Source organism: Equus asinus, chromosome 22, assembly GCF_041296235.1.
Source record: "Equus asinus isolate D_3611 breed Donkey chromosome 22, EquAss-T2T_v2, whole genome shotgun sequence".
Lineage (NCBI taxonomy): Eukaryota > Metazoa > Chordata > Mammalia > Perissodactyla > Equidae > Equus > Equus asinus.
Window position 1 is genome coordinate 17,816,158 of NC_091811.1, and position 23,855 is coordinate 17,840,012.

At 53.1% G+C, this 23,855-nt stretch overlaps 1 protein-coding gene across 1 annotated transcript in view; it reads right to left on the minus strand.

Annotated features, from left to right (window-relative positions):
- VWF (von Willebrand factor) overlaps positions 1-23,855 on the minus strand; it is a 153,957-nt gene that overhangs the window by 98,716 nt on the left and 31,386 nt on the right. The window contains exons 7-13 of the mRNA XM_070495034.1: positions 15,340-15,556; positions 13,510-13,632; positions 12,502-12,613; positions 11,493-11,539; positions 3,381-3,517; positions 2,498-2,636; positions 1,270-1,370 (exon numbers count right to left, since the gene is read on the minus strand). Coding sequence (XP_070351135.1) covers positions 1,270-1,370; positions 2,498-2,636; positions 3,381-3,517; positions 11,493-11,539; positions 12,502-12,613; positions 13,510-13,632; positions 15,340-15,556 — 876 coding nt within the window. The remainder of the gene's footprint in view (positions 1-1,269; positions 1,371-2,497; positions 2,637-3,380; positions 3,518-11,492; positions 11,540-12,501; positions 12,614-13,509; positions 13,633-15,339; positions 15,557-23,855) is intronic.

The following is a 23,855-nucleotide window of genomic DNA, read 5'->3' on the forward strand; positions in this document are numbered from 1 at the left end:
AACCCCAGGACACGAGAGGGGGACTCTCCAGCGATCCTAGGGATGATCTCGGGCAGTGGTTCTCAAAGTGTGGTCTTGGGCCCCGCGGTGGGTTCCTGAGGCCCCTTCAAGGGGTCGGCGAGGCCAAGACTATTTTCATAATAATACGAAGATGTTATTGGCTTTTTCCCTCTTCTTCTCTTACAAGTGTGCGGTGGAATTTTCCAGCAGCTACATGACATATAATATTGTAAAAGATTGAAGGCAGAAGTAGCTGTGAGACTCCAGCTGTCTTCTATTAAGCCAGCTATTAAAGAAATTGGCAGAAATGTAAAACAATGGTATTCTTCTCACTACTTATTTTTGTTTTGGGAAACATAATTATTCTCAGAAAAAATGTTGTTTATATTAATGGGTAGTGTGTTTGTTACTGTTATTTTAAAATGAATTAATCAATACATATTTTAGATGTCTCTGATTTAATTTCTAACCTAGTAAATATGGGTAGGTATAATCTTCATAGGAGATCTGGAGTTTTCAATCGTTTTTAAGAGTGCAGAGACATACAAAGACCAAAAAGTGAGAGGCCGTGGTCTAGTGGGGAGGACGTCGGGCAGAGAGCTGACCTGGCTCTGCCGCCAGTCAGGTGTGTCGGGCTGGGCACGTCCCCACCCCCCTGAGCCTCAGATGCTTTGTTTATAAAGTGGCAGTGATAATGTCTGCACTGCTCACCTGCCAGGGAAATTTCCACAGAAAAAAAGTATACGGCAGCCCTGTGAAGTGTATGGATCGCTATCCAAATGTGACTCCAGGCCACAGAGGCAAGGAGATGTGGCCCACAGTCAGCAGAGGCCTGGGAACCGGGGAAGGGACGTGGCAGCCCTGTCACAGGCAGCAGGGCGGATTTGTCCCCCAGGGTGCACCACCCGGTCTCACTGTGAGTCCCAATCTGGCTCTTCCCTTGCCACCCACAGTGGGCATCCCGGGGGACACCCCCTGCTCCAGGCCCTGTGGCAGCAAGGAAGCGGGCAGCAAGTCTGCCACCATCCCAGCCTGCAGGAACCCACCTCATCTGGAAGCCCCAGAAGTGAGAACCCCCAGGCAAACAAGGGGCTTCCAGACAGCAAACACCAGCTTCCTGTAAACAAGAGGGGCCTGTTCCTTAGTCTGGGGGCGTGTGGTCTGGGGAGAAAGGAATTCTTCTCCCACCGCACCAGCCACTCTGCCCAGAGCACAAGGGGCGCTTTGTAAGGGCGGCTGCAGGGAGGTGGCGCTGGGGAGGGGACCTACCTTCACCAGCAGCCTCCCACGGCCATCCCAGTCCATCTGCAGGTCCTCCCCGTAGCTGAGGCGCACAGAGCCCATCACCGTGTGCTGGATGCGGAGGTCACCTGGAACCCATCAGGCATGGGATTTAGGCTGAGAAGGGGAAAGGGGGAGGGTAGGCAGGCAGATATATCCTGGGGAGAAATGGGATATCTCACAAAGGACTGCAGCACTGAACAGCAAGGAGTTAGAGGGCAGATGGGAACCTCCATGAGGCTTTTGGGGGTCTCAGGAGGAAGGGCTCCCCAGGAAGGAGCCCCCTACCCCTGCTGTAGCTTGCCATTCCCCATACTGCCACAAGAGGGCAGAAGAGCTCCTGCATCCTTAGCTTGGCTGGTGCCCTGAGGTCAAGGGATCTGTGTCCCACTGAACCCCCGATTCCACAGCATCTCCAGCCCCACTGCTATCACACATCACTTCCAGAATGAGTTATTCAGTCCTCACGGCCGAGCAACGCCATTTGCAAAGCCGAATACAGCAGTCCCCGCTGGAGATGAGGTAGGAGGCATGCCTTCTGCCTGGAGGGAGGAATCATCTCACGGGAAGACCCACACAGCATTAGACACACACGGACATGCTGTGTGTTCACTAGTGCAAGTCCACCTGCAGTGTGCAATGTCAGGATAACGGGCCACAGGTGCCTGACAGAGAAGAGGAGGGGAGGGTTCGAAGGGCACTTTGAGGGTGAAGGTGGGGATTATGCTATCCAGAACCTGTGGTACAACCTGGCAAAGGGAGGTCCTTCCCACAGGTCACAGGGTCACCTGGCTTTGCCCCAGTGACATCCTCTGGCCTGACCTATGACCAGCAAGCCCTGCAACCTCTCAGCATCAGCCTCTGCTCCTTTCCCACCTCAAAGTAAAACCAGAAACACCATGCTCAACCCTTGCCTCACTCTTTTGGCTCAAGCCAAGTGAAAATCGTCTTCGTTCCCTTTTCCCCTCTAGGCTCTCTCACGCCTGGAGCAACCTCCTAGTCCCCAGGCATCCAGTCAGCTTCCTCTGCTCGTCTTCCTCCTCCAGGAAGCCTTCGTTTCTTACAGATATGCATGCCAAGGATACCCAGCCTGCCCTCCAAAGATAGCTCTCCCTCACATTCCATAGAAGAGGTGGGCAGCAGGCACTGCTGAGGGGTGGGGGCACAGGTGGTGAGCTGGACCAGCCCTATGCCTGGTGGAGGAGGATGGGCCTACCTTGTAGGAGGGGGATCTGGACGTCCTGGCCATCCATGGCAACTCCTCCACCGTGCTTCAGCCTCACGAGGCTGTTGTGCGGGCTGGGCAGGCGGATGGTGACGGAGCGGGTGCAGACAGCATCGGGGTCGTCGGCACACTGCCAAGAGGGGCCCGCAGAGTGACGTCACCACACCCCCAGCCAGCCCAGAACCCCAGCCCAGCGCCCATTTACTTGAGAAAGACCCCAGCCCCAGATGGCCTCTGGTCTCTCACGCAGAACAAGTGCATTCTCACAGAAGGACCTCTGAATGGGGTGCCTGGAGGTTCCGACCAAAAGAACCTGAGCCCAGCCCTCACCCCTGCCCAGCTTCCTGTGTCTCCCACCCCCTTTCCCACCCCGGGCTGCTCTTTTCTAAGGGACTCCAGGCCTCCAGCTCATCTTCTTGTTCCCGGTTCTTCTTGTTCCAAAGGGAATCAGGGACTTCATCCTCGGGGCCTGTGCTCTCTATCTACCTGTTGCTCCGTTCCCCAGGGAAAGGAGTACACACGTGTACCTCAGCAGCTCAGTTAAGGAGACAGACCCTCTTTGTCCCCACCCCGGTCACCCCCAGCTCCAAACAGCAGAGGTTTAGCCATAGGGACAATAGACTAGAGCTGAAGGGGCTGCTTCTCCTGGGTGTGGAGCTGAGGCCCCTGAGTGTGCATCACTGGTGGCAGGACGCCTTCTACCTCATCCAGGGATAGAGGATGGGCTGGGTTTCCGGAAGTATGAAGTCTGGAAGAAGGGGCCTCCCTGCTACGCAGGAAGGAGCTGCCCATGCTGCCCCAGGGAGCTCCCTCTCACCCTGGCTGCAGCCAGCTCCTCGAGCTGCCTCCTGCTCGGCCAGCCGGCAGAGCTCACCTGGACGGTCTCTATGACGATAGAGAAGGAGTGGTCCTGGCAGTCTCGGGCCAGCAGGTACTGGCAGACCCCACTGAAGGTGAAGTATCTGTTGTCAAAGCTCTTGAAGTGGGATTGTCCTGTGACGAGACATTCCCCTGGAGGGACACAGAGAAAGGGGGAAGGACGGGAGGAGGTGAGGAGGTCTCCTGGGGGCAGCAAAGGAGGAACGCAAGGAGGAGCTGAGGCCCTCTCACCAACACACCACAGACATCCTTTCCCCACACTGGTCTAGAAACGTCTGCTACAGGAGGACCCCAAGTCAGGCGCCACTCCTCAAACCGTGAGAGGTCAGAGCTGGATCACTCGGTTCAACCCTCATTTTACTGACGGGGCAACTAAGGGATGTGCCAGAGCCACACCCAGCCGGTGGTGGAGCCTGAATCAGAACCTGCAGCTCCTGGCTCACGGTTTGCTCGGCTCCCAGCCTTCCCCACGGCTGCTCCCATGGGTCTGGCTCCGAGGGGTCAGGCGCGAGGAGCTTGCAGAGTGTTCAGTCCAGGGAGAGCCCTGCCCCGCACCAGCACTGTGGGGGTTCCCAGACGCAGCCCACCAGGGAGAGCCCCTGCAGGTGAGTGGGCAGAAGGGCACCCAGAGGGATGATGACGGAGAGGTGAGGCAGGGAGCTCTCTGAGCTCGGCAGTGAAGAGGTTGCAACCCCATCCTCACCCCCTCAGCTGAGGGGTGGCTCTAAGGCCTCCCCATGGGCAAGTCGATGCTGTGACTTCAGTTGGGGCCAATGAGGGGCCAGGAGGCCATCTGTCCATGATCTCACCACCGCCCAGGCCAGCTCCCCAGCCCAGGCTGACACATCTGTGGGGGTGTGAGGACTCCCCCTCGTCACCCAGCTTCCCAGGGCCCTCAACTCACCCCTCACCCAACCACCACTCCATCCTCCCCCAGGCGCCAGCCCAGGCCCCCTACTGCTGGCCCAATGCACCTGGGGCCAGAGCTCACACATCCTGGGAAGCACCCATGAGGCGGGCTGTCTGCCAACGTCTCCAGTGATTCCCTGTCAGCCCCAACCCAGCTCAGGGCAACCCCATCGCCAGGGCTCACAATGGACCCATTGAAGCTGAAACAGGCATCTGGATCCCTTCCAACCTTCCTTTATGTATTTCCTCTCATCTTTGCCTTCTACTCCATAGAAAAACAAATATGTACACACACCACGGCTGTCTCTAAGTAGAGGGCCCTCCACCCCGACTCAACCCCTGACCTCCAAACAGCACAGACATCTTGTCCCAGCTCTAATCCCCCAGAAGGGGCCTACAGCCAGTCCCACCTAGGCCCAACTCCAGGTCCTGATGCCAGGCCCTGCCACACAGTCAGGGGTCCCCAAAGGCCACAGGGAGATCCCAGCTTCCCATCCGTCAAAGCCAAGCCACACAGGCCCCCACTGCCTTCCACCTCATGCCCATACTTGCCCCAAAAAGCACCGCCGGCACAGTCAGGGGCCAGGACCAGACCTCATAGCTCTGGATCCAGGCATGGCCCTGTCTCTGGCGTGTGTCGGAAGGCGGGGGTGGGGCTGAGTAGCCCCAGCTTATGGTGAGTGTCCCTCTGCTTGGTCCCAAGGGCAGCTGACCCCTTCGAGGATGGCATTGGCCAGGAGAGCATGCTCAGCCCAGAAGAAATTAGGAGGAAGTAGGGAGGACCCAGATCATTCTATTAGCATCACCTTCCATGATAATAAGAAATACGGAGTTGGTCTTTGTCTCTGATTCCTGACACAGAGCTTCTAAAACCCTCGGAATTTCTTGGCTGACAGTATCTTTCTTTCTAATGAAGCCACTCTTGATGGGTCCCCAGATAGCTTCAGGATGGCAGTGCTCACCAGAAAGAAAAGGCATGACCAGAGGACTGGCACTTCCAGCCCCATCCCCCAACCTCCAGGGGGTGCAGAGCGGCCAGAGATTGAGTGAGTGATTGATCAGGCCTACAAAATAAAACCTCCATAAAAACCCCTAAACAACAGGGTTTGGAGAGCTTCCTGGTTGGTGAACATATCTACATGTTCACCGTGAGGTTCATCCTCCCCAGGAGGGTGGTACATCCCAACTCCACGGGGACAGAAGCTCCTGCGCTCAGGACCCTTCGTGGACCTCTTCATCTGGTGGCTCACTTGTATCCTTTACAATATCCTTGATGATAAACCCGTAATAGTGAGTAAAGTGTTTGCCTGAGTTCTGTGAGCCGTTCTAGCAAACTGTCAACCTAAACAGGGCATTGTGGGAACCCCCAACTTGTAGCCAAGTCAGAGAGAAGTGGGTACCCTGGGGCCCAATACTTGTGATTGGTATCTGAGGTGCAGGCAGTCTCGTGGGGTCTACACTAGCTCCAGGAAGTGCCAGAATTGAATTGAATTGCAGGACACTCGGTTGGTATCCAGAAAGTCAGAGAAAAAAAAAACCCACGTCTTTGAGTTTGGGGTCAGAAGTGTTGTGAGTAAAAATAGATCATGCCTTCCCACTGCATGGCCCCCCGAGAGGGGCAGGAGTGAGGGGTCACTGTCTGTGGAAGTCAGAACAGAACGGGCAATGAGGTGGGGGCCAGAGTCACCGCTGACTGTGAATGTGCTGGAGCCCAACGCCGCTGATGTCACAGGAAAGCCTTCTTCTGATGGCCGTTTCTCAGAACCCACTATCATTCTACAAACAGAGTGAGGTGGCCCTTTGTGTCAAATGTCTTGACCCATCTGCAGTAAAATAGGTGGGAGTTCTTCCCCCGACCTTCCTCTGTTTTCTCAAGAGCACTCTTATCTGAGTAAGAAGTTGGACTCCCATTATCTTTGACAATGCCCAGGAAAAGACAGGTCAACGAGAAAATGTGCGAACATTCGAAAGCAAAACTTTCAGGGCTGGAATCTAATCCTCTGATCTGATTTCCTGCTCTGCCCCTCACTGGTCTGTGTTCCAAAGTTCCTCAGGAATCAGAAGTCTAAATATTATATTTAGCTTATTTCCCTGGTACAATTGAGGGATGGAGCTGCAAGCACAGGAAACCCAGGAACGTGGATGGGTGAGCTGCTGGGTTGCAGTTGGCTCCGGGAGCTGGAACAGTAGCCAGAACGATGGGCCGCATGACAATGCTCACCCATCGTCTGGCCAGAGAGGGAACCCAGGACGTTCCCAGTCAGTCGGTTGATCAGCTAAAGGCAGCCCCCAACAAAGAGCTGGCCCACCACCAGACACAGCAAGTGGGCAGTAAAAGTTTGATGAATGAATGAAAAGCAGGTAATTCTTAAAATAGCAGAAAAGCAGAACAGCTAGAAGTTAAACAGATCCACTCCTACATGAATAAAGATCTCTCTCAACTGATGGAAACACATTACCTCTTCTGCACAAACACTGTGTTGGCAGTGAGTGGGTCCTGATGGGGCTGCTCTGCTCAGCTCCTTCGCTGCCGTCCTTCTCCACGTGGCTGCAGAAACGCCAGCCCACAGGCCTAGAGCAGAGCAACTCAGACTTCCTCCCGACGTAAATTTTCACCAACGCCTGCCTCTAAATCGCAGTAACGTAATCTCCACCAAATGTGCGAGATGCATTGCCAAGTGCTCCATGGGAACCACTGCATTTCCTGCTCCCGTGAGGTGGTCACTGTCATCCCCACTTTACAGATGAGGAAACTAAAGCACAGAGAAACTCTCACCCAAGGCCCCAAAGTAGTCAAACAGGACGTGGGCATTCCGTCCGCCTCCAGAGCCCAGAGCACTTGACACAACCCAGCACTGCCTCATGGGGGGCTCCTGCAGCTTCTCATAAGCCAAATCTTTAAGGCCAAGCCTCCTGTCATCCCGATCCTGGGCACATGTGCCAAGGGGTATAAATACAACTGGGTCTGGATATGGAGCCTGAGCGGAGGAGAGCCCTGCCTATGAAAGCGGATGCGCTGGCCTGGCCTGAACAAGGTCTGGTGTGACTCCAGAAACCTCACATGGGCCAGGGTGGGCCACGGGAGACTTCCCATGGGCAGGGAGGGTCAGATCCCCCAAGCGAGCCCAGGTCCCTGGAGACATGTGGTCTTCCTGGAGAGGCATCGGCCCTGGTTACTCATCGCTGTCTCTGTTAGCCAGGGAAGAGCTTTGTCTTCCTTCCTGGAGGCTTCAGAACAGACAGCTGGAATCCCAAGGTTGAATTACAGGGCTGTGCTAGAATGCATCAGAAATTAGCCCAAACCAAATGAGGAACGAGCTACACCAGACCAGGCAGGTCCTTGGGCCTCCTCCCCACGCCCTGCCCACCCCTCAGCCCGCCAAGCCCGAGGAAGGCTCCAGCTCTCTTACCCTCCTGCCACCCCTGCCCCACCTGCCCCAGCCGCCCCCCACCTCACACCGCCTCTCCCCATTCCAGGTTCCTTTGCGCCTGTGTCCAGTCCTCCTGTTCCTGCTAAATGAAACAGCCGCAGCTGTGAAGATGGAGACAGCTAACACTTATTGAGTGCTTGCTGTGTGCCAGGTAACAACAGCTGCCACGGGATGAAGCTGCTGTCTTCACCCCTATTTTACAGATTAGGAAACTGATACTGCCAACGATTAAGCAGGTTGCCGCCCAGGTAGTGAGCGGTGGGAAGTGGAATCCCAGCGGGCCACCAAATCCACAGCCCGGGCTCCAGCCCTAAGACTATGTGACCTTTCCACGCTCATAGGATTCGGGCCACTAATGAGAAGCCTTCCACTCACATCTTCCCAGCTCCAGAAAAGTACCTTCCGCACTCTTCTGGCAGGAGTTTGAAATTCTATAAGCAGAGCTTTATCTGTTGGAGGAACAGTCCCCGTTAACAGGAACCCTTTCTTCGGCGTTGACCCCAACCAAAAAGTCATTGTCCAATGAAAATTGAATGAGCAGAGCGTCTCTGGGCAGCACGCTTTGCAGAGAAGGGAGGAAAGGCTCAGAGGTACAGAAAGGGAAGTCCCCAGGAAATGGGGAAACCACAGCTTTACGGGGGGCTGCCCTAACTCCTCACCAGAGGAGAGGTGAGCAGTGAGCAAGGAAGGCCTAAGGTCACAGAAGCTCCACCCCGCCCCATACGGACCATGCTCCCCCCGGGGAATTTTTCTCCCTCCCACCACCCATACCCAACACCTTCTGTGCTAGGCAGCCTCTAAGATGCCCCGCCATGGTCTCCACTGCCTGTGTTCATCTCTTTGTATGACCCCGTCACCTGAGTGGAGACTGGACACACTGACTTGTTTCTAGTGAATAAAATACAGCAGAGTGAAGGATGTCACTTCAGAGGTTAGGTTTTCAAAAGACGGCGGCTTCTGTTGGCTGCTCTCCCTCAGCCTCTCTGAGGTCACTCACCCTAGAGGAAGCCAGCTGTCATGTCATGAGGCAGCCCCACAGAGGGGTCCACACGGTGAGGGACCAGGGTCTGCCAACCGTCACATGAATGAGCTTCACAGTGATCCCCTCAGCCCCAGTGGAGCCTTCAGATAAGACCACAGCCCCAGACAGTAGCCTGACTGCCACTTCCTGAGAGACCTTGGGCCAGAAGCTCCCAGCTAACCACACCCAAATTCCTGACATAAGGAAACTCTGAGATGATAAATGTTTGTTGTTTGAAACTACTAAGTTTGGGGGTAAGTTGTTACACAGCAATAGACAACTAATATACTCTCATCTTATTCTGGAGAATCAAAACCCAGCTCTCTATTTATAAGACTCACAATGTCAGCTCCTCCAGGGAATGTGGAGAAGCCCCAGCCTGCCCTTTGTTTTACAACAGAGCCAACCATATACCCTTCCAGAACCTTCCCATCAGAAGCTTTACCAGCAATGATCATACTGGGGGCATAAGACAGCCCCACTGCCAGCTGAATCATGTCAAGTTGTAGAAATACAGTCATGCACCACGTAATGGCATCTCAGTCAATCACAGACCACACATATATGACAGTGGTCCCATTAGATTAGTACCATACAGCCTATGTGTGTGGTAGGCTATACCATCTAGGTTTGTGTAAGCATACTGTATGATGTTCACACAAAATTGCCTAACGACACATTTCTCTGAACATAGCCCCATCATTAAGTGATGTGTGATGGTATACCTGTTTGCTGTAGGTAGAAATGGATTGGAACACAATAATAAATTAAACTCCAGAACTAGAAAGAGGGTCGAGAGGCTTTGAGTATGCAGAGCAAGAGCTTAGTAGTTTTGTTGACAAAATATCAAATCACCCAGTAGTCCACAGGGTTAGAACTGGTTATGTTCCCATTGAGGCATCAAGAAAATTTCTTGCATCCTTAGCAAAGCTATCTTCTATATTTTGAATTGAAGACCAGGGGATTTTATTGTCTCCCTAGACCAAGCATTCCATCATGTACACAGTGTGTATTCAAATAATTATTGGATGGATGGATGAATGGACGGATGGATGGATGGATGGTTGGAGGGAGGAAGGGTTAGATGAATGGATGGATGGAGGGAAGAGGGAAGATAGATGGATGGATGGATGGATGGATGGATGGATGGATAGAGGGATGAATGGAGGGAAGACCCTCCCTATAGAAAGTGGTTGTTAAGAATTCCTAATCTGGTAGTCAATCTGACAAAACAAAATAAGTTGAATTCCTAATTCCATTCACTGTGGTTCACAGATCTTATACAATGAGTGCTTATTCTTTAGATATTTCTTTTTTTCACAGGTTAATTGAAGCAACCTCATAGGTCTTTCAAAGGGCTCCTTAGGTCTTTCATAGGGTATGATTATGTTAAATTGGAGCACTGATATCACTTGCAAGAGCAATCTTTTGTCCTTCGTGCTTCCTTCAAGAATTGCGCAGAAGATAAACTAGTTGTCTGGTCATCCTGGGGCTAGACTAATTGATCTAGCTGTAGTGTCCACTTTCCATCTAGTTTCAGAATTTTCCCAGTATAGCAGGCCCTGGGTAAGGTCCAAAGTGACCCTAAAGCCATAGACCCAAAATAGGAACCCTGGTATCCAAGCTCAACGCCTCCCAGCCCACCAAAGTCAACATGGCCTCTTGGGACCAAGGGGAGGGGAGCCTGTCGTCTGGTTGTCTGCTTTGCAGTTTTTTATTGCACTCGACTAACATGGGGACCCACGCAGTAGTGTGGACCCATCCAGTGTGTGAACGGAGACCAAGCTGGTCTTTAACTACGTGCAGGCCTCTCCAGAGCCCGTGAAGAATGGCTAACACCCTCCTGCAAAGGGACAGATCAAGGCCTCGGAAGGAGAGCTAGTGGAAGGGCAAAAGTAGAAGTCAGGCAGTTGTGACTGAGTCCTTCTCTGTCTCTTAGCAGCTGTGTGACTTTGGGCAAGTCATTTAACCTCTCTAAGTCTGTTTACTCTTTTGTAAAACAAGAATAAATTGTCCCTGCCTCATAGGTTGTTGTGATGAGGTGGTATATGCAAACTGCTTAGCACAGCGCCCAACACATAGCAAATACCACATGAGTGACCACAAAGGGGAAACCATCAGGAGAAGCGCTGGGCCCTGGGGCTGAGGCACAAGGGAGCTTCACGGGGGCAAAGTTCGCAGTAAATAGAATAGGGCTAGGGCCAAACGGAGGAGAAAGTGAAGGGCAGGGATTATAAGGCAACTTTTCCTAAACAGATTTTTCCAGGGTAGGGACAAGCTAGGGGGAAACATTTGGTGGCCTAATTTTCCTAGCTCTTAGACTATGCCAAGGTCTTCATATCAGGCACTCCAGAAAATTCTCACTTCAAGTTTAAAAAATTACCAGGCTCTATTTCCTCTTAATTTTCCAAAGGATTTGCATCATCTTTGTTTAGTCAACCATGACTGTACAGTTCTTACAGCTCATTCAACCTAATCCTCTGCGCAAACAGGTGATGAGAAAAAGACACTAAGACCTTAGCCCAGGTGCATTCTCCCCTTTCAGCAACTGCAGGGCCTCCGCCTGCTGGCCCACCAGCGGTGAGCACAGCTGGTGTCTGAGACCAGAGCTGTGGTCGGGGGTTGTACTCAGCCTGTGCAGAGAGGCCACCTTCTCCGTGCCTTGATGTGTGGCCCTCCCGGTCTCGTAAGGGAGGACCTGCCTCTCCACTCAGAGCAGGGAGGGAATGACCAAAAGATCCCCTACCTGGGCACTCTTCGTTGCTGCAGATCCACAGGCTATTCCGGCAAATGCTGTTGGGGAAAGAAGCACAGGTCATGGGTAGTTCTGCAAACACAGAGACACAAGGGGTTTAGAGCTCATCACAGGTACACAGCCCCCAAAGGAAGGGATCTGGGAGAGGAAGGAGCTTATGCTAGAGGCGTCTTCATGAGGTTAAAGGTGTACCAGCCAGGGCTTGGCCACAGAGGAATCGTAGAGATAGTGCCAAGGGGATGAAACCCTGACAGAGATAGAAGAAAAAACCCTAGAGGATCCACTGCCCCTGAAAATCCACCCAGGCACTAAGCAGGCAAACTCCTACACACACACAGCTGGGGCAGAGAGGGAGGGAGGGCTGCAGAGAGGGTCACACCCAGAACCACGCTGGGCAGCCCACGGAGATTCCTGGAAGACTGCAACAGGAAAGACAGCAGAGGCAAGAGGCCTGGAGATGAAGCGAGGAGTTCTTTCCCCATGTGCAAGGGATGGCAAAGTTAGCCAGAGGAAACTTCCAGAGGAGCTTCTTGAGGAAATGCCTTGAACTAAGCAGCCCTGGCCAACTGCAAAGAGCCATGGAGGGCAGCCTGCTGAGCCCCCACTGGGCACAGCTGCCTCCTTCCACCCAGTAGTTAAACGATCTCAAGGAGAGAAGAGCCGCGTGTGGCTTGGTGACCGTCATATAGTCCCTGTTCAGGGAGAGAGAGTCATCTATCAAAGCACAGTGTGAGGGGAAAGCTAGAGACGTTGTGTGCATGTAGAGTCCTTCTCTCCCTGACCCTCCACCTCCCCTGGGCGTATCTGTAATGTAATTCTTGCTCCCTATCATTGACTTCCACACCCCTCCCCAAACCACCCCCCATCTCAACCTCTTCGCCCTCAGCCCAGGCCAGCTCCTGTTCCACCTGCCGCCACCTCTGCTGCCCCAGCTTCCCCTCCCAGGAGCTGAAGGAGCCCCTGGCAGCTCGCCCAGACCACACCGCGCAGCCCCAATTACCAGGTGTTGCAGTCTTGTGAGAGGGAGGCGCCTGGAGGGTACCGTTTCCCAGAATGCACACAGGGACACTCAGCACTTTCCACGCAGCGGCCTTCATCAAGGAGCTGTCCCTCTGGGGTCAAGGGCATTGAGGCAAAGACTCAGCCTTGTCATCAAGATTACTCAACTCACAACTCTAGAATCCCCATGGGTGATCATTATTTAGGGCTCCTTCCAGGAAGTTCAAAGAAGTGGTTGTGTGACGTTCACCTTTCACATTAGTGCCACATGAGGGAGGGTATTGTTAGTCCCCACTCTACCGGTGAAGAAATGAGGGAGAGACTTTTGTTCAAGGTCTTGCAGTAGGGAAGCCGTGAGTCTAGGCCGAGGGCTTCTTCCAGGAAGCACAGGGAACTTGTGGGACGTTTCCCTTTCACATTAACGCCATGGGAGAGAGGGGGAAGATTATTCACCTCCATTCCACAGATGAGGAAGTGGAGGCAAGAGTTTAGTGCAGGGTCTTCCAGGAGGGAAGGCATGAGTCGAAACGCACAGGACTCACCCTCAATAATTAAACAGACTTTTTCACCAAAAGCTCACGAAGTCTCTCCCGAGAAAGACATTCCAGTGCAAAGCTCCTCTTCAGCTGAGCTCTCATGGCAAACCCAGGAAACGTTTTAAAACATCTTTCTCCCAGACCAGTTCCCTGACACTCAACTAAGAAAACAAAGCCGCAGCTCAGATGGGGCCCTGTGCTCCCCAGACAAACCTACTGTTGGAGCCCAGACCATCCTTCTATTCCTTAGTCACACGTGATTTCGTGAATACAGTACACACAACAGGAAAACGTAAATTAAAAATAAATACGAGCTCAATCCTGATCCCTCTGTACAAAGACTTTTAAAAAAGAAATAAAAGCCCTCTGATTTCAGCAAAGGGGAATAAACACAAGTGGCCTTCATCTGGCTTCCCCAAGCCAAGGGCACTGGCAAGGTCTCAGATCTGTAAATAAAGTGGGAAGTTCATTACCAGGGCAGCTGCAGCCATCTACGCATTGCTCCTGACACACTTCATTGATGTGAAGGCTCTGGCAGGTTCTGGTGCAAGGGGACACACACTCCTTGTACTCCATGCCAGCAGGGCAGGCCGGTCCTGAAACAGAAAACCAGTGGTCCCTCCAGAGCAGCTCGCTCCAAGGCAGCATGTCACCAGCCACGCTGTACACAGAGCCTCCGTGCCCTCTTTGTCCTCTGTCTTCAGGGCCCCAGGGGCCATCTCCACCCCAATGGCACCCCAATGGCCAACATCCCCTCCAAGGCCGCCCCACCCAACTGCCCCTCCCCTGAAAGAACATCTTCCAGCTCAAGAAGCCCTGACTAAGACTCAGTGGGGTCCCCTGGACCACCACCCCTTCCCCTTGGTCATCTGCTCTTCGTGAACAACCTGCATGTTTTTGTTCCTCTCTCCTCTGTCTCTTTCACCTAAAACCCTCTCCAGGTGATACCAAACTCTGCTGGGCTGAAAATGAATGGCCTCCTGGGACCAAGCAGGGGGTGATAGTGTCCTCCATCACATCCCTGCTCTTAAGGGCTCCTCTTCCTGATGAGAGTGGCCCCAGTCAAATGCCCCACCTGGCACGGGGCACACTCCTTCACGCCTACTTTCCCCGCACAGTGACGGTCATCCCGTATTTAATCCCACTGTGGAGCAGGACTGCCTTCAAAGCTTATCACCTCAGCATCTGTGCTCCCTGCTGGCCTCGCTCCCTGGGGTCAAGGACTGGCTCTCCTTTCCCTCTCCACCCCGGGGCCGACTGACGCTCAGGCCATCTGAAGGACCGGAACATGCCAACCCTCTTTACTGGGCTTCACAACACCAAACACATGCCCCCACCCCCTCTCCTCCAAGACACCTCAGGTACGCCTGACCCCACCTTCAAAAACCAAAAAAACAGCCACCCCGCCTTACAGAGGAGAACCCAGCTGCTAATAACCACCTTTCTCACACCCCCAGAGCAAAGATGAAAGCCTCACATTTACAAGCTAAAAAAAACACAAACTGGAAAAGGTGTGCATAGTGTAAACATTTGGCCTGCTCTCCGGTCTCTATCAGTCCAGACGATCTGCAAAATTATTGCAAACTGGCTGTGCATGTACACGTGGAAGGTCTAGAGAGGGAGGAGGCTTCTTGCAAGGTGACCCCGGAAGCTCCACCTTAATCGTGATAATTTGGGGATGATGACAATGACAATGACTAGGATCCATGAGATTAGAAGATCAAAACCACTGGCACCAGGAAGTAAGGGGAAAGGAATGGGGAGCATCATGCCTGGAGGAGAGAAGGTTGGTTTAATGAAAGGGAAGAACTTAACCAAAGCCAGCCCAGATCTCCACGATCACCCCTGGGGACAGGCTGGCCAACTTGCCACTGCTTGTCCAGTCAGACAGGCAGTCAGTGGACATTAACTGATTTGCACAACTGTTGAGATTCTGGTCGGAGGCGGAGCACGTTTTCGAGTCCAGAGGATGGATTTCCTGGGGGAGTCACGGGGAAGCAAGAGAGGAGAAATGACACGGGAAACTTGGCAAGGTCTTTCAAGCCTCTCTCCCATTTTTAAGGGAGGGGACTCCCTCTGCAGGCCAGTGGTCTATGACCAGGTGGCAGAGGGCAGCAGCAGGGCAGGAACCGGGCCCAGGGACGTGGCGGCTTGGCAGGCACTGGCTGGCTGGGGGGTAGGGGATGTGGTAAAGGCACATGAGCGTGGCACAGCCCGAAATCTTCCTGAGTGACGCCCCAGGACAGACACCACTCAGCCCCCCCTCCAGAGCACCTCCCAGCGGGGAGGAAACCCTGACTTACGGCACGCGCTGTGGTCCGTCCAGCCATACAACACCATCCCCTGCTGGGCGCAGGCCCGCGCATACTCCAGGAGGGCAGCGCAAGAGCACTGCAGCCCCTGGGCACACGGGCACAGCGCCTTCTCACACAGGGCCACGAAAGGTTCAGGGTCCACCAGCGGGTGGCAGCGGGCAAACACCGAGACAGTCTTCAGAAGTTGGCACCGCTCCCACATGTCCTGCAGGAACGAGATGCTACCTCAGCAAAGGCGCAGCCAGGCGGCCCTGGCTCCTGGGTGCATTCACATAGTGTCTCCCTGAGGGTGGCGCTGTGGAGACCTAGCCCTGCCTGGAAACCAAGGATGCCCCGCACACCGAGACGGTATGGGGCTCCCAGTAGGTGCTTATCAACATTTGTCCAATTAAACAGTCCATCCTCAAAGGAAAGCTACTGGACTCCTGCTAGGGGAAATGGACCGAGACTAAGCTATGTCCCAGAGCCCTGGAAATGCAGAGTGCAAGGCCCTGGGACTGCCCGCAGCGCAGGCAGCATCCTCTGAAGGGAAAGAGCAGAGAGAAGAGTGAAAGGAGTGCTGGACTTGGAGATCACCGGAACTCCGCAGGGCCCAGGGATGCTGACCAGCACCTGTTCTGCACTGACCTGGTCACCTCCCCTCCCTGACCTCGGTCTGCTCCACTATAAACAAGGAGGTGGGACAGGAGTTTGACGAAGTCGAGATCCCCGGGCCTTGCCAGAGACTTAACCTCGGTCCGTTGCGGGTGCTGTTCAGCAATACATTTTTTTCACACATTCCCGAGGTGATTCCCGGGACCAGTCCGGACCAGTTCCCATCAGCAAAAGACATGCTAGGATCCTACGAAATGTCCCGGAGACACTGCCAGGCGATGGCTATTTCCGCTCTGTTGATACCCTCAACTCAATAACGCAAGGCAGGTTTGGAATTGTTGTCACTGATCACTCCTGTAACACGGTAGTATAAACACTCCTCTGTGTTGTATTTGTAAACATCTCTGCATTCTGTGCTTTAATGATGCTAAATGCACATCTTTTTCACAGTTTAACATCTCAAAAACTGGGGCACATCTTACAATCACAGCTTTAATTGGCAGCTTTTTCCTTCTTAGTGATACATGGAGCAAGGACGTGTCTTAGAATCGGCAATGTCTTGGATCTGACACAATCCAGTATTGTCGCTATAAGTGATCCCCAGTGGCTGCAGTGGTTCCTTCATGCAGAGGCATGCTCTCCAACCGGAGGCCAGCAGTTAGTGAAAGGACTTCAGACAAAAAGAAAGACGAGAGTATCTAAATAGAGGGCTGAGTCCTGAAGGGGAAACCTGAGCAAATCAGTGTTCGTAAAGGGGACAGTGAGAAAAAAAAGAAGACAGAAATGACCAGTTTTGAGGAGAGGGAAATCCAGTCTGCTGGAACTGTACAAAGTACAGCCAGAGCAAGCCAGGAACCAGCCGGTGGAGCTCGTCTTTTGTGGCACCACAGAAAGCCTAGGGGAATAGAAACCTCACCCAGGGCTGCTCACCATCCACAAGAACCAGCCGGCAGCACCAGGGACGTGCTGTGGTCCCAGGGACATCCCTGTCCTGCCCACCGGGACCCTGCCCCCCGCCCAGGCTGCACAGATTCTGCCATCAGAACCAGGCAGGCAGGGCAGAAGGCTACAGCCGCACCTTGATCATCGCAGGCCCTGGGGGGATCCAGGGCAGGTCTAGGGCCCAGCAGGCCCAAGAAGTTGGGCACAGCTGGTTCCCTCTGTGACTCAGAAAAGCAGCAGCCGCCCAGGCCGCTGCACTGCAGATCCGCAGCTGGCCGACTCCCGGGCGAGCACGGTTAGCAGCTCTGCACACTGGGAGCAGACTGCTGAGAGCAGCACTCCCTCGGTGACCCGCCCTGCTGAGTGACCCCTCTGGGTTGGAGACTCCACACCTAAAGTGAATTAGAGAAGAAGTACAGGCTTAAGCCCAGCTCTGCCACTTCCTGGCGGTGGGGACTGAGGCAGATCTCCTCCTCTTATTGGAGAAGGGTGTCCTTGAGTGAATGGGGACAATAGCAACAGGCACAGCCTCGTGGGTGGTGTGAAGATGCACAGAGCCTGGCGCCAAGCATGAATGGGGCCAAGTGGATGAATGAAGACTGCTGTCACAGGTACCGTGACCAGTGAGGTCTCAGGTGATGACACCCATCCTTCCATTTGCCATCTTAAGCACTTGACACAGGGGAAACTGAGGGGTCTGAGACAATGCCAGGAGGAGTCCTGCCCTGGACTTGTTGGGACTTCACAGCCCGATCCAAGTTCCGCCCCTTCCACAGGCTAGCTGTGTGACCTTGGGCTGTTGACTTGACCCCTCCTCCTCTGTAGAATGGGGCTAATACTGACAGTGCCTACCTGAAAAGACTGAAGTGAAGACGGAATGAAATAATGCACATAGAAGGTTTAGCCTAATGAATGGGGACCTCATATCATCATCATCATCATCGATATCCTGGCCACCAGAGAGATCCCTTCCATTGTCCCTCCTGCCATTAGGCTTATTCTCCAGAATGGTGAGCATGTCACCAGTAGGACAGAAGGACACCTTTGTCCCTTTCCCCATCTTGATCTCCCTGGGCTGTACAGGGATGAATGGTTGCCCTGGCAACATTATCAGTTCACTAGGCTCTTGGGGGCTCCATGGTGAATAGAGGGGCTTCTCTTGTTAATCTTTTATTTGGGAGGGTCACACTCCCCCAGGACACAGTAGGTTTCTTTCCAGTGGGGCATGGGTCAGGGTCCCGCTCTTCTTCAGAATAGGTGGGTCTAAAGATCTTCATCATCACCGGCAAGTTGCACTGAGGCCAGCGTCTGGTTCTTTCCCTTCTGCCATACCACCTGCCCCATCCCATCCCAGAAACACCCACAAAGTGAGGTTACTGGACTCCTTGGGGGCAGCTGAGGACATCCCCAAGGGGGCCAGAGGCTTGGGCTCTTGCCTACCTGCTTCCCTACCCACAATTTAGAACCAGAGAATAACTCTAAAAAGGCAATGTTATAGGGTTTTTCTAGTGACTGCTGCCATCACCTGGGCTGTAGGACTGTGGCTTGGAGCAGTCCCTGCACAGGACCAACTCCCTCAGGCACAGGGACCAGGTCGCCAGGGCTCTCCCCAGCAGACCCAGTAGAGCCAGAGGAAAGGAGAGACCCAGGAGCCCAGGTGTCCCCTCCCGTCTCCGAGCAACGGTGGGCAGAGCCCAGCATGGCCTGTCTCCAGCTGGCCCGCATTCATCTTTTTCCTGCTCAGAGGAAAAGTGGGAACAGTGCTCAAGCACATTTTCCGGGAGGTCCCTTGAGGTATTAAATGGTTTATAGAAAGCCTTAGCAAGAAGGGTGTTTTCTGCTTATTTGCCTGCAGGATAGGAGTGGACTTCTGCAGAAACACCACCTCTCTTCTTAGAACAATTCCTTCGGCCTCTACTGTACGCACTTGAAACCTGGCTAGGATTTCTTTCTCAGCAGAGTCAAAAGGAAAAGTCTGTACCCCCATCTTGCCCTCGAGTCTCCCTCTTCTCAGCCTTGGCCTACTAGAGTGACCACAGTCTGAGGGTCAGGCAGGACTTCCAGATGTCCGCCAACCCCTGCGGCCGGGCTGCCCTCTGCCTGTGGCTGCAGCACGGTGGCACATCTGCCTCCCTGTCAGTGCCTCCCAGGCTTCCCCGTGCTAGCCCAGGTGGCCCTGCCAGGCCAGGCCAGGCCTCGAGACAGGACGCCTCCAGAGAAATCAGTCCAAGATGGAGCCAACATCAAGTCCTCTCAGACCAAGAGTAAAGACGCGGACCAGTAGGAGGTGACCAAACCTTCGCTGAACCAGCCTTGGCTGTGTGGCCTCTAGGTCTCCAGCAGTGTGTCCAGGTTAATACAAAGACAACTCTGACTATGCCCCACTCCAGCTTAGAGGGCAAAGCGCCGGCCCATTAGCGAGGCAGCAAGGCCAGGCCTGCCATGATCTGAGCCCAGCCTAACTCTCCAGCTCACGCCTCCCCACCCCCACCTTCTGCATCACTGATGGCGTCCTGAACGGCTCCCGACACCGCGTTCAATTTGCTGCCCTGTGCCAGGCACAAAGGATACAACAGAAAGCAGACTTTCCCCTGGGCCTCACGAAGCCTAACAAGGGAACATGGCCCTCTTCCTCTCCCCATGGCCCTCCCCTAACTCCCCCTGCTTCGGGCCAGCTAACTCCTGCTCAACCTCTCAGCTCAGGAGCCACCTTTTCCAGGAAGGCTTCTCAGATCAGTTCCCCGTGTCCCCACCCCACCGGGTTAGATGCTCCCTCTTGGTGCGTCTACTCTTGTCCTGAGATTATCCATTTCTGCGGCCATCTCCCCCATTTCCCTGCAGTTTTTCAAAGACAGGAGCTGAATTCCCAGGGCGCACAGACTAGGCAATGAGGCAGTGCTGGATCAAACCCCCCAGTGACGAAGACAAGGATGTGTAAGTCACAGTCTCCAGTTCTCAGGGAGCTTTCAATCTACCTGAACCAAGTGTTTCCGTGGGGAACGTTCACAGAACAGTCTGAAGACATGGTCTCAACGTAAAGGTGACCCCCCAGTGACGCGGCCAACTGCAGCTGGAAGGAACCTGCATCTGAGATGCCAGGGAAGGCTTCCTGAAAGGAGGCGAAGTCTGAGCTGGGCTCTGGATGCTACACAGGCCTTCGGCTTCAGGGCAGGAGGACGGCCAAGCAGGCAAGGCCAACAGCATAAGTTCAGGCAGGAGGAGAAATTGGGTAATTAGGGTCGAACCAAACCCTGAGACTGAAGCCCAGTGTTGCCAAGACACCACAGGAAAGGCCCAGCTGGCCCTGGGGCACCGTGCTAATGGGTGAGTGGCCTCAGCTTGTCTTGGCAGATAGTTGTGGCCCCTGTCATATCACAAACCTAACCAGACTCTCCAGATAAGTTCAGGTTTCCTGCCCATGCCAGTCTGCAGACCCTTCGTTTGCTACTTGCTCACTGAAGTTCTCATGGGCGCCTTTCTCTGATTCCCAGGTTACGCCATCTGCTTTAGGATTTGGTGAATGGACTTGTGTTCACTTTACCCAAGCCATCCAGCATTTTGGCACGTCTCCGCCGACCTCCCCCGTCCTTGGGAACTGGGCATGGTCACACTCGGCACTGTGTCAGGTGGGCAGAGCAGCAGGAGACAAGCTCCTGGAGAGCTGGGGCAGCCCCTCTGGCTTCTCGCCCCCTGCCCAGCCATGGGAGGCTGTGACTCACAGAGCCCCCAGGCCGGAAGGCCCTCCGCAGAGTCTGCCCATCTTCCTGCTTTAGGGAAAGGCAGACACAAACCCTCCTCCCTCCACAGCTGAGCGCACTCTCTTCTAACCCAGCTCAACAAAGCGCTTCAGGGACACCTCATCACCCCCTCCCACAAACCGGCTCTTCAGAAGCCTGAAGACGCCTTCGAAAAACACAAACTTCCCCGGGGAAAGGCTAGATAAACACAGTCTTTCAGATTTGAAACTGAGGCATGGAGAGAGTGAAGAATTTATTAGGTCAACGATTCTCAAATGTGGTCCGGGGACCCCCTACAGATTCCCAAGATCCTCTCAGGGGTCCATAAAGTGAAAACTAATTCATAATAATACTAAGATCTTCTCTGTCCTTTTTGCTTTCATTCTTTCCTAAGTGCACAGCAGAATTTTCCAGAGGCTACGTGATGTATGATGTCACAACAGACTGACTGCAGAAACGGATATGAGAATCAGCTGATTTCTCTGAAGCCAGACAGTAAAGAGATTTGCAAAACTGTGAAACAATGTCCTTCTTCTCCCGAAACTTTTTTTATGTTTGGAATGTATAGTTATTTTTTATTAAAAAATGTTATTCATGTTAAATATAATGCGTTTATTATTTTTAAATGAATTAGTATGCTTTAAACTTTTCAGTTTTTACCTCTAATATGGTAAATATCCATAGCTATCACCCACATAAACAAACCTCTTTGAGTCCTTATCATTTGTAAGAGGGAAAGGGTTCCTTGGACTACACAGTTTGCTAACCGCTGCACTAGTGTAGGGGTGACCATCAGGACTCAAACCTTGATTCCATCCCACAGGCCAGTCACCTGTCATCAAATCAGTGCCCAAGGTTTTCCTCGCGCTCGATGCATGCAGCCCTCCGTGCCTTGTTTCCTAACAATCATGTCAGAAGACAGCGCAGTACAGTGGATACAGCACATGCGTTAGAAACATGGGTGGGCTGGAGTCGCAACCCCATCACTTCCAGAGTGTGTGACGTTAGGAAAATCGTCTCACTTCTCTGCACATCTGTCTCCTCACCTGTTAAGGAGGGAGAGTGCAGGAGAGATTGAAAGGGACCCAGTATGTTCTCTTCTTTCTTCATCATAGGAGCCTCTGTTTTCAGTTTTCCCCTAGGCATACAGCCACTGGGAAGTGAGAACCCATTCCCCAGCCTCCCCTGCAGCTGGGGTAGCCATGGGACTAAGCTTTTCCCAGTAGGACATAAGCAGAAGGGTCATGGGCAACTTCCAGGAAGTGCCCTCAAAAGGAAAGGGCACTTCTTTCCCCATCCTTTCTCTTCCTACTGCTTGGAATGTGGTTGTGATGCCTGAGTCTTGAGCTGCCATCTAGGACCATGAAGTAGAAGCCCCATGCTGAGGACAACAGAGAAATGAGACAGAAGGACCTTGGATCCCAACACCATGGGGTCCTGTACTGGCCCTGGACCTCCCACTCCAAGCTTCTTTACAATGGGAGAGAAATAAACTTCTATACTGCATAAGTTGTCGTTACTTTAGGTGTCCTGTCACTCGCCGCAGAACTTAACTCCTAACTCAGAGAGAAATACCTACTGCAGAAGGTTGATGCAAAATAAAATTAAATGGGATTACGCAGGAAGGCACTCAAGTGCTTGTAACTATCATCATTGGCCAGCTGTGAATACTAGCCAAACAGTTCGAAAAGGCTTCTCCTCAGCTCTCTGCTAAACCATTCTGGCAGCGAGACAAAAAGATGGTCAGCTCATTTGCACACTTCCAGCATCTCCCTGGCTCCAGTGCCAGGCAGCAGCTCCTTCTATCTTCCTCCATCTCTTGTCTGTGGTGCCAGAGTCTGGCGAGAGCACTCCAGCCGCAGCTCCATCAATCCATGACCTCACCCTGCCTGCGTGGGGGTGCAGACCCAATTGCGGCCCATCTTAATCACATTTTCAGCTCATTAAAGAAGACCAGGCCTCTTCCCCGGAGATGCCAGCCAGTTGGAGGGAGGGAGAGAGAAAAGAAGCACATCTCCCTGGTGGCAGGAGGTATGGGGGAGGAGAACAAGCAGGAGCAAGAGAGCTGAAGCTTAGCTGTTGTGTTTGTTCCCAAACAGCTGACAAAGGAGAAGGGAGGGGCGCGTTCCTAGGGCTGATGTGAGCAAAGAAAGGAGAGGCTAACATACAAAGTGAAAGATTGTTCAGCCAAGCCCCGAGCTTTCCAGCCCTGGGGTGGGCGTCCTGCACTGCCCCTGGAGGAGGTATGGAGGCGCCTGGTGCCTGAACTGGTCCAAAGAAGTGGGTTCAAGAACTCACCCCGGTGGCAGGGCACAGTTTCTCATTGGTCAGCCAGCAAGAATGGATGCAAGAGGCTTGCTGATTCTATTTATAACTTCTGGCTGGACTCAGATTCCCACCCACATTCCACGATCTGGCTCACAAAGACCCCGTGAAACTGACTGACGGATTTCCTGCAAGTGGATGGTTTTCAAGGAGCTGGACGTTCCTTTCTCTGAGATAGTTAAGCAAGAGCCCTCATGAGAAGTAGGGTAACTGAATATGTCACAGAAGTCCCCAGAGCCAGAAGAGATGGCACCGAGGCCTCCAAAGGACCCGCCTCACCCTCCACACTGGTCTCCTGGAGGCATTTGAACAATTCTCAGGGATCAGGGCAGGCCTCAGCTGGCTGGGAGAGCAAGGGCCAAGTGCCAGCCCTGGGCTCCTACTGTGGGGTCTGCTGGAGCTCTAGGATGGAACCACTCCCCCTTCCTGCCCCCAGCAAGGAAAGGTGACAGCTCTGTGATAAGAGCTGATGCCCTTGAGCTGCCATGCCACTTACCATTCTTTTGGCAATTCCTTGTTTACTGACCCAAGATAGCATTTCTGTTGTTCTCTTTCCTGGTGGTTCAATTTCTCATATGTGTCTTGCCCCTTAAACAAGATTGCAAATCCACCTTGCACAGTTTTAGCATCACTCAAGCCATACAAAGCATCTCAATAAGTATGTGTGAATGGTACCATTAGATTCCTGCTCATTCTTGTCCTCACCAGGGGAAAGGACAAGCGAAAGAAAGCCACTCAGGGCATATTTTGTTCAAAGATTTTGAGATTGTTATGTTAGGGAGGCTTTTGAACTGAAAGCCTGAGTACACAGACCTTAGCTGACCATCCTCAAGGATTTGTCAAATAAGTCCCCTAAAGACCATGTTCTACTTAACTTGAGGGAAATCTTTGAAACCCTATGGCAGC